This window comes from Arvicola amphibius, chromosome 3 (assembly GCF_903992535.2).
Source record: "Arvicola amphibius chromosome 3, mArvAmp1.2, whole genome shotgun sequence".
NCBI lineage: Eukaryota > Metazoa > Chordata > Mammalia > Rodentia > Cricetidae > Arvicola > Arvicola amphibius.
Genome location: NC_052049.1, coordinates 108,936,651 through 108,946,160, shown reverse-complemented (window position 1 = coordinate 108,946,160; position 9,510 = coordinate 108,936,651). Strand labels below are relative to the sequence as shown.

The following is a 9,510-nucleotide window of genomic DNA, read 5'->3' as shown; positions in this document are numbered from 1 at the left end:
CTGCTTTTCCAGAGGACCTGGATTCTAATCCTAGCACCCACATGGCAGATAACAACTCTTTGTAACTCCTGCACCAGGGATCTGACCTCTATGGGCACCAAGATCACACGAGGTATACAGACATGCATACAACACTCATATACATAAAATACATTTTTTAAAGAATAGTGTTTACATTTCAGAGTATCCATTCAACCTTAAATTCATACTCATGGCAGCCTACTACAAAAGAAATAGTCTATCTCACATAATGAGAGAAGTGAACAGAAATAGTTTATTTGCATGTTTTAATCTCTCACCAGAGAATATTTTTCTTAAAAAAAAAAAACAAGGAATTTTTGACCCATGTCCAATCATCTTAGAGAGGCATAGGAGAGTTAATTGAAAATGGTGCTGGCATAACTATAACTGGGCATCGACATGTAGAAGAATGCAGATAGATTCATATCTATCACCCTGCACAAAACTCAAGTCCAAGTGGATAAGACCTCAACATAAAACCAGATGCACTGAACCTGGTGGAAGAGAACATGGGAAATAGCCTTGAACAAAGTGGCACAGGAAATACTTCCTGAGCAGTACTACTGATAGGGTAGACACTAAACCTCATGAAACCAAAAAGCTTCTGTAAGGCAAAGGACATCATCAATAGGACAAAATGGCAGCCTACAGAATGGGAAAAGATCTTCTCCAACCCCACATCTGACAGAGAGCTGATCTCCAAAATAAAGAACTCAAGAAATCTAGACATCAACAAATCAAATAATCCAATTTAAAATGGGTATATTCCTCTGAGAATTCTCAACAGAGGAATTTCAAATGGCCAATAAACACTTAAAGAATTGTTCAGCATCCTTAGTCATTAGGGAAATGCAAATCAAAATGACTCTGAGATTTCACCTTATGCCTGTCAGAATGGCTAAGATCAAAAACACTGATGACAGCTCACTCTGGTGAGGATGTGGAACAAGGGGAACACTCCTCCATTGCTGGTGGGAATGCAAACTTGTCCAGCCACTTTGGAAATCAATGTGGTGGTTTCTCAGAAAATTAGGAATTGATCTACCTCAAGACTCAGGATACCACTGTTGGCTATATACCCAAAGGATGCTCAATCATACCACAAGAACACTTGCTCAACTATATTCATAGCAGCTTTATTCATGATAGCCAGAACCTAGAAACAACCTAGATGTCCTTCAACCAAAGAATGGATACTGGAGATGTGATACATTTCCACAATGAACTATTACTCAGCTGTTGAAAACAATGACATCAGGAAATTTAAAGACAAATATATAAAACTAGAAAAAAAATCATCCTGAGTGAGGTAACTCAGACCCAGAAAGACAACACAGTATGTACTCAGTCATAAGTAGATATTAACTGTAAAGTAAAGGATAACCATGATACAATCCACAACTCCAGAGAGGCTAAGTAACAAGGAGTAACCAAGGGGGACACTTGGATTTCTCTGGGAAGGAGAAACAGAAGAGATTTTGTGGGTGGACTGGGGTGGGTGGGAATGGGAACATGAGGGACCAGGTAGGGATGGGGTTGGGGGAAGAGTACTGAAAGAGACAACGGGAAAAGGGGCATTTCAGGATCAGGTAGAAACCTGGTACAAGGAAAACTCCAGCTCCTAGCAATAAGGGATATGTAGCCTGCACTGACCAGGCAAGAGTGGGTTGCCTTGCCCAGTGGAGGGATTGGGACACCAACCCAGCCACATAACCTGCGACATACAGTCTGTCTTGCCTATGGGACATGCTGGGGTAAGGATAGCACAGAGATTGTGGAAGCCACCAACCAATGACTGGTTCAGCCTGAGGCCCCTGCCGTGGGAGTGAGCCAATCCTCACACTGCCTGGAGTGCCAAGGCCCAGAGGCTGGATGGCCTAGAGACCTAGGCTAGAATCACACACAGTTGAGGGGGGTGGGTCAATGTAATGATGCCTAACGGTATTCTGCTGGACTCATAGAATGGTACCTAGCCCAATAGTCAGCAGAGAGGATCTATCCAGCAACCGGTGGAAATAGATGCAGAGACCCACAGCCACTGAGCTTGGAGGATCCTGCAGAAGAGGAAAGAAGGGTTGTAGGAACCAAAGGGGTTAATAACATCACAAGAATCCCCACAGAATCAACTAACCTGGCTCATAGGCGTTCACAGAGACTGAAGCAATGACCAGGGAGCCTACATGGGACTGACCTAGTCTCTCTACATATATGTCACAGATGTGTAGCATGGTCTTCTGATGGGACTCCTAACAGTGGAAGCAGGCCCTGTCTCTGATGCTTTCGCTGGCTTTTGGGAACCTACTCCTCATACCGGGTTGCTTTGCCCAGCCCTAATACAAGGTGATGTGCTTAGTCTTACCACAACTTGATAGGCCATGTTTTGTTAATATCCATGGAGGCCTGCCCTTTTCTGAATAGAGACAGAGGAGTGGATGGGGGGTAGAGGGAAGAGAAGGGGAGGGGAGGGACTGGGAGGAGAGGAGGCAAGGGAAACTGAGGTCAGATGTAAGCCAAATAAATAAATAAGATTTAAAAAGTGGGCTGACTGAGATCGAAGGAAGGGTGAATGGATAAACGGATGAAAGGATAGATAAGCACATGGGTGTTCAGATTTCAAACACGAATGAATGAATTGATGTATTCCCTAACAACCACTAGAAATCATTGTCCAAGTTATAAATACAAAATATATAAGAAGGTCAGGCAAAAATTACCTAGCTATAATTTACCCAATAAACTAAAAAAAAAAAAAAAAAAGCAAAAACAAAGATGACTTCACTAGGCAGAGGCATTTTGACCTTTCCTTTGCCTTGTCTTCCCCAGAGACTCAGTCAGTTGACTTACCATCCCTACCCACTCGTGTGGTAAGGCAGTATGTCACCAGTACCTCACTCACACCTCTCAGTGGCAATGACACCTGTGGCCCCGAGATGTTCCACCAGGAGGTGTTTGAGGGGCGGCTAAGAGGGAGCTCCGAGTGGGTGGAGGAATCGACACAGACACATCAGGTCACAGAGCTACAGCCTCCTCCCTTCAAAAGCCTGCCTGGACCTCAGCACCTACAGGAAGCTGTCAAAGGGTGTGTTTGGCGCAGCCAGCATGTGGTGGGGAGTTCTCAGCTTGCTGTTCTGGGTCCCGTTGCAAGGTAAGGACTTAGAGCGAATGGGGTTTTTGTTTTGGCTTGTATTTTGCTCAAAAGACTTAACATTTTTTACTAAACTAACCTGTCAGTCCACTGTGTTCGTGGAGGACCGACTACGGAAGACAACTCAGCTAATTTTGCTAATACTTCTCTAGCTGAACTCAGCCCGGGTACCGTGCCTATTCTGTCTCCTGTCAACTGCTCTTCAGGGACTAGAGACAGTGTGGCACACAGCTGTGGATCTGGTACTAGGAAACGTAACTGGCTTCCTCGTCAAAACATCATTGTGTACAAGTCTTTGTCAAATATTTTAATTTCTCTAAATTCAGCTTTTTTGTTTTTAGATGAAGATGTTACTAAAAGTTTGGCCAAGAAAATCTCAAATGCAAACGCTCTTTGAAAGTGGCAAGGCACTACTCAATTCTGGTTTACTCCAGAGAGAATAAGATCCCCGTAAAAACTAGCTACTTTTCAGTATACATTTGTTCTTAATTCTACACTATAAGAGTTTTGCCTGCCTGAGTCCGTGTACCCTGTGCACGCAGTGTCCGAGGGGGCCAGAGCGGAAGTCAGATCTTTGGGAACTAGAGTTATGGATGGCCTTGAGCTATCACGTGAGCTGCAGCAAACCCGAGTCCGCTGCAAGAGCAGCCAGTGCTCTTAACAGCTCAGCTGCCTCTCCAGCCCTGAAGGCCGCATACTTTATAGAAATAAATCAGTTCTATTTCACATTTTGCTATAGTTTGGTTTTTGAAGCCTAATTCTACCATAGAGTTGTGAACATTAGAGAAAAGGGCCCTGACCTTTTGAGCTTAGGTCACATTAGTCCTACCCAAAAGTGGGGGGAAAGGTGGGGGATCATTTCCTGGTGTCACAGATGGTCCTTGTGTCAGATGGATGGGAAGGGACCACATACAGAGAGCCACTGCCAAGCCTTGTAAGCGTGTTTGCTTCCAAGTAGTGACTCTCCTGCCCTGTGTCAGGTCACGTGCCTATCCTGCTCAGTTGCTTTCATTTGAAATGGCAACCGAAGGACGCTATTTGGGGGTTGGAGGGAGGCAGAAAGATTTTTTTTTTTAAATTTTACATAGTTTTTCAATTCCCTGATCTCTATATTTCAATTATGCCTTCCTTTCCTTTCCCTGTACCCTGAGGCACTTAACGAGGATTCCATTTTGGTAACGAATGACATTAGCTTCTTGAGTAAGTGGCTTACAGAACAGCTAATGCACTCTGAAAGGGTACATTTAGACAGCCAAAATTAGTATGATTTCGATTATTCCAAGGTTTAAAGTCTTCAGCTGACCTTAACTTTTCCACGCTTCAAACATTTCCCACATTTAAAAAAAATCCCATAGAAATAGTTTTTTAAAAAAAAAAAAAAAATAAACAGCAAAAACAAAGGAATCATACCTTAAGATAAACCTGTTCTGAGCACAGCAGGGCACATCTATAAGATCAGCATTTGGGGCAGGAGAATCACCATGAGTTCAAGATCAGTCTGGGCTATGTCGTGGATATCAGTAATTGCAAGGCGACATGGCAAGACCCTGTCTCAAAAAATAAGAAAACAAAAAGATAAACCTAAGACAAGTCTGCCAGGACATGCAACCCGTGTGTGCACATGTATGCTGGCACCTGCTGAGGCCAGAGGCATCAGATCCCCCAGGAACTGGAGTTACCCGTGTGTGTGCTGGGAATTGAGCTAAGGTCCTCCTGCAAGAGCGGCGTTCTCTTAACTGCCCAGCCATCTCTCCAGCCCTGAAACTCTGTCTTAATGAGGATGAAGAACCTGAGGCTTATACTGACTTAGACATTCTGAAAGGTTCAATATTGAAAGAATCCAAGCTGAAAATTTCCCCACCTAGGTGACACAGACCCTCGGTGGGATTCAAACCACTGCTGCTCACTCTGACCTAAACCTGCTCAGGCTCCTCAGGGTCAACTGGGCAGGAGCTGGCCGTGTTGCTTCTTGTCAACATCAGCTTCCACACAGCTGCAAATCTTTAACTGACTTTAGCAAATTAGGCAGTAGAAAAATCACTGCAGTGGCTTTTGAGGCTGCCAGAGATTTGCAGACAAAGGAATTTCAAGATCTTGGGTCCTGCCCCTGGTTTCCAGGCTCCCGGAATGAACAATCTCAAGGGTGGATAAAACATAAGGAGAATGAGTCTGCGCATTTTTGTTTGTTTGGTTGTTGTTTTTCCAAATTCATTCTTCTCCCTTACATTGTGGACAAGGAAAAGGTCAAACCCAGGCTGTTTCCAAGCCTCTTTTCTAGCTGCAGGAAGGAAGGTCTTCTGCAAACTGAAGAATTCCTTTGTTCTCTTGGGTCGGGTCAGCCTCTTTATGGTGACCTGGAAAATGATTTGATTTTGACAAGTCTAATTGGTTTTTCCGATCTGCAGGTTCTCTGCCTGGTCTACCTAAAAACCATCCAAATCTCTTTGTAATGATCTTCCCTGAAGTGCATCTCTGCCTCCTCCTCCACGAGAGCAGTAGAAACAGGATCTGAGAAATCGCGCACGCGTTTTTTAGCTTTAATTCAGTTCAAGTCTCTACTGTTCGATGTCACGATTGCAGAGGAAAATTAAGAGTTCTCTTAAAATATTTGTCTCTGAAGATTTACATTGCCCTTTCAACTAATATCTTTAAAAACTACCTTTATTCTAGTCCCTGGGAGTCCATAGTGCACAGACGGCACACTGCCTCCACTGCTAGCCATTTGTGATCCATTAATGGAACTGTCCCTATAACCACACAAGTGTAAAGGAGAGTGCGCTTAGTGCTAAAACCATCAAAGCCTTTCCGTATCTAGAAGAGAGATTCGGTCCATTGGAAGGAAGGAGGTGAAGGCCTGTTTAAGTGTGTTTTTCTTTTTATATGTATGTGTGTGGTATGCATGCACGTATGTATGTGTGTGAACATGTGTGTACAAGTGTGTGCAAGCCCACATTTGATAGTGAAAACTCTTCCTTGACCACTCTCCATTTAATCATTCTGAGGCAGGGTCGCTCCGTCAAACCTAGAGCTTGCCAATGTAGCTACTCTCACTAGCCAGCTTGGTCCAGAGATCCCGTCTCTGCCTCCTGAGGGTGGGAATGGCGAAGGAACCGCTGCTCCCACCAAGCATTGATGTGGGATCTAGGGATCCAAACGCCCCTCTTCTTGCTTGCTCGGCAGCACGTGCTTTAAGCACTGCACAGTACCTGGAGTCTTCTACTTGGAGTTTTGACAAAAGTTGCAGTTTATGAGTTGAGTCTCCAGAAAGAGTCTTGGAGGAGATAAGAAAGGCTCTGTGGTGGCCATGAGAATAACTGGGCAAGAGTGACTTTTTCAGCCTGAATCTTCCAGGACCCAACAAGTATCCCTTCACTTGGGCTGCCTGGAAGGAGCATCAGCAAGTGAAACACAAGAACATGTGATGAAATCATCAGGAACTTTAGCCTGATGCCTGCACACAAGGGAGCTGTAGAGAATACTTTTAACGATTCCTTATTTTTCTTTAAAAATTGTGTGTGTGTGTGTGTGTGTGTGTGTGTGTGTGATATGGAGGGGGGAAGGGGGGCAGAGGTCAGTGAAGGACAGAAGCGTCAGATCCGCCTGGAGTTAGAGGCAGCTGTTAACAGTGGGAAGTAGGAACTGAACTCAGGTTCTCTGCGAGAGCCATACATGCTCTTTTTTAACTTTTTTATTTTATTTTATTTTAAGAACATGAGTGTTTTATATGCACATATGCCTGTGCACCCATATGCGTGCCTGGTGACCTCCGAAACCAAAGAGTGCATTGGATCCCTTGGAACTCGAGTGACAGACAGTTGTGAGCCACAACTCTGGGTGCTGTGAATCAAACTGCCCTCTGGAAGAGCAGCAAATGCTCTTAACTGCTGAGCTGTCTCTCCGGCCCCAGGAAATACTTTAAATGAAGGGAAGCATAATGTCTTTAAAATGTCGGTCTAAAAGCTAATGGATGATGAATTAGAGGGAGGGGCAGTGAGAAGACAGTTGCTGGAATGGTTAGCAAGAAGCGATTGGGACACTCAGCCAAGGCCACAGCAGTAGTGGGGAAAGGAAGACTGGGTTGATTAAATCAGTGCTTGTGAGAGATGAGAGGCTAGTGTGCTTGTCGGATGTCTGGGTGCCATGGCTGGTGACCACATTAACTAATGTAAGAAAACGCTGGGATGGAGCCTGTGGCTTATCTGTGTTAGTTAGGAGAGCCGGAGAGACATAGGGGACAGGAAAGATCCTGAGTTCCAACTGGACACAGAGAGGCACAGGGGACAGAGCAGGACAGATTCCAACTGCACATGCCAAGTTTGGGACCCTGCAATAGACTTGCACTGATTGATTTTGAATTTATTACATACAACAATTGGGCATAAGCCAATTTTTAAAAATGAATATTTTCTTGTCTTTTCAGTTTCTCTGATAACCTATATACAGTAAAAACCTCCACAGAAACTCTCCCCTAATGCTGGGAAGGGCCAAGGGTTCTTAGGAAGTCTTTGGCTTCAGCAGTGTGGGCTTCAGGAGGTGGGCGTGACTACCATGTGCCCTTTGCTTGAAAATTAGTCACACATGCTTTGATGAGACACCATCTACCATTTTGTGGGTGGTGTATGTGTGAGAAAGAGTGTGCGCATATGTGTGAGTATGTGTGCATGTGTGCACATGTGTGTGCTGTGCATATAATACAAAGGTCAGTAGAGAATACTGGATACCCCTCCTCTAATGTTCTTTCCCTCATGGCCTTGAGGCAGGCTCTCCATTAAGTCTGAATCCCACTTGTTTTAGCCAGCCTGGCCTTAGCTGCCACCAAGGATCTGCCTATCTCTGAACCTCTGACACCTGGATTACAACCACACGCAAACCACACAGACATGCCTAGTTTTTCTTTTATGTGAGTGCTGGGGATTTGAACTTAGGTCCTCATGCTTGCTGAGCGTATGTTCTTACCCACTGAGCCATCTTCTAAGTCCAGGACCGCTAGTTTACCTATGAGAGGGAAGATATGATGAGGAGTCCAAGCTCCATTTCTGTAACGTCCTGCGTGAGGGAGTGTTGGCAAGCCTCTATCACATCTCCACAGCAGACTGCATACACCGTGGCCCCACAAGATTGCAACACAGTCTGTGTGCGTAGCAAGCCATGCTCTCCAGTATGTGTGAATCCTGAGTACACGTGATGAACAGGGACAAGGAGGATTGTGAGGCAGCTCAGTGGGTTGGAGCTCCTGTGGCCAAGACTTCTGAGCTGATTTGGAACCAGGAGGTCCACATGGTGAAAAGTGATTCTCACAAGTTGTTCTCTGACCTCCACCTGTGCAGTAGGATGTACTCACCCACAGCCTTACACAAAAGTACACAGAGATGGAGATGCGTAGCATGAATAATAAAAACCCAGAGACAGATACTGGGGTTCACCCTGAAGGTCAGAAAAGCACAGCAGCCAGCCACTGGCTCTTACTTCTACCTCAGACTGAAATGGTGGTCCTGCCTCCACGAATCCTCAGAATGAGACTGAGTGTGAGAGCTGTCTCTTCCTGTGTCATATTCCTCTCTAGTGCTGGGATTAAAGGTGTGCACCACCACTGCCCGGCCTCTATGGCTAACAAGTGAGCTGCTGGGATTAAAGGAGTGTGTGCCACCACTGCCTGGTCTGTATGGCTGATCCGTGTGGCTGTTTTACTCTCTAATCTTCAGGCAAGCTTTATTTATTAAAATACAAATTAAATATCACGAGAGAGAGACAAAGAGAGAGGGGGGATGGAGGGAGGGAGGGAGAGAGAGAAAGAGAGAAAGAGAGGTACAAGGTTTTTCCTTTTGGGGCCACCAACTAGCTCCCAAATCATGATACGAAGACTTATTATTAGTTTTGAATGCTCAATCTTACCTCTTTCTGGCTAGCTCTTTTAATTTAAATTAACCTGTTTCTCTTTACCTTTTTCTTTCCTTCCCTTCTGTGTATCTTACTTTCACTGCTCCTTGTGTCTGACTGCCGGGCAGCTGCCTGTCTTCTGGCCCCGGGGGACTCCCTGTTCTCTCCTCCTCCTCCTTTTCTCCTCTCCTCATTCTCCCCTTTTCTTTTGAGCCTAGGTTTATCCTCCTATTTATTTTCTGTCCTCGTATCCCACCTATCCTTTCTCTGCCTAGCTATTGGCCATTCAGGTCTTCATTAGACCAATTAGGTGCCTTAGGCAGACAAAGAGAAACAAATGCAACACATCTTTACATAATTAAACAAACGCAGCAGAAACAAAAGTAACACACCTTTACACAGCTAAAGTAATATTTCACAGCATAAACAAATATAACACCTCTTTCCATAGTTGGAATATTCCACAA

General features: G+C 44.8%; 1 protein-coding gene across 3 annotated transcripts in view; it reads left to right on the top strand.

The window, feature by feature from the left end:
* The first annotated feature begins 3,120 nt into the window (after window positions 1-3,120).
* The window catches only part of Crtam (cytotoxic and regulatory T cell molecule), a 28,289-nt gene continuing 21,899 nt past the window's right edge, over window positions 3,121-9,510 (top strand). For all 3 annotated transcript variants that reach the window (XM_038324006.1, XM_038324005.1, XM_038324007.1), the window contains exon 1: window positions 3,121-3,166. In XM_038324006.1, the coding sequence (XP_038179934.1) occupies window positions 3,121-3,166 (46 nt within the window). The remainder of the gene's footprint in view (window positions 3,167-9,510) is intronic.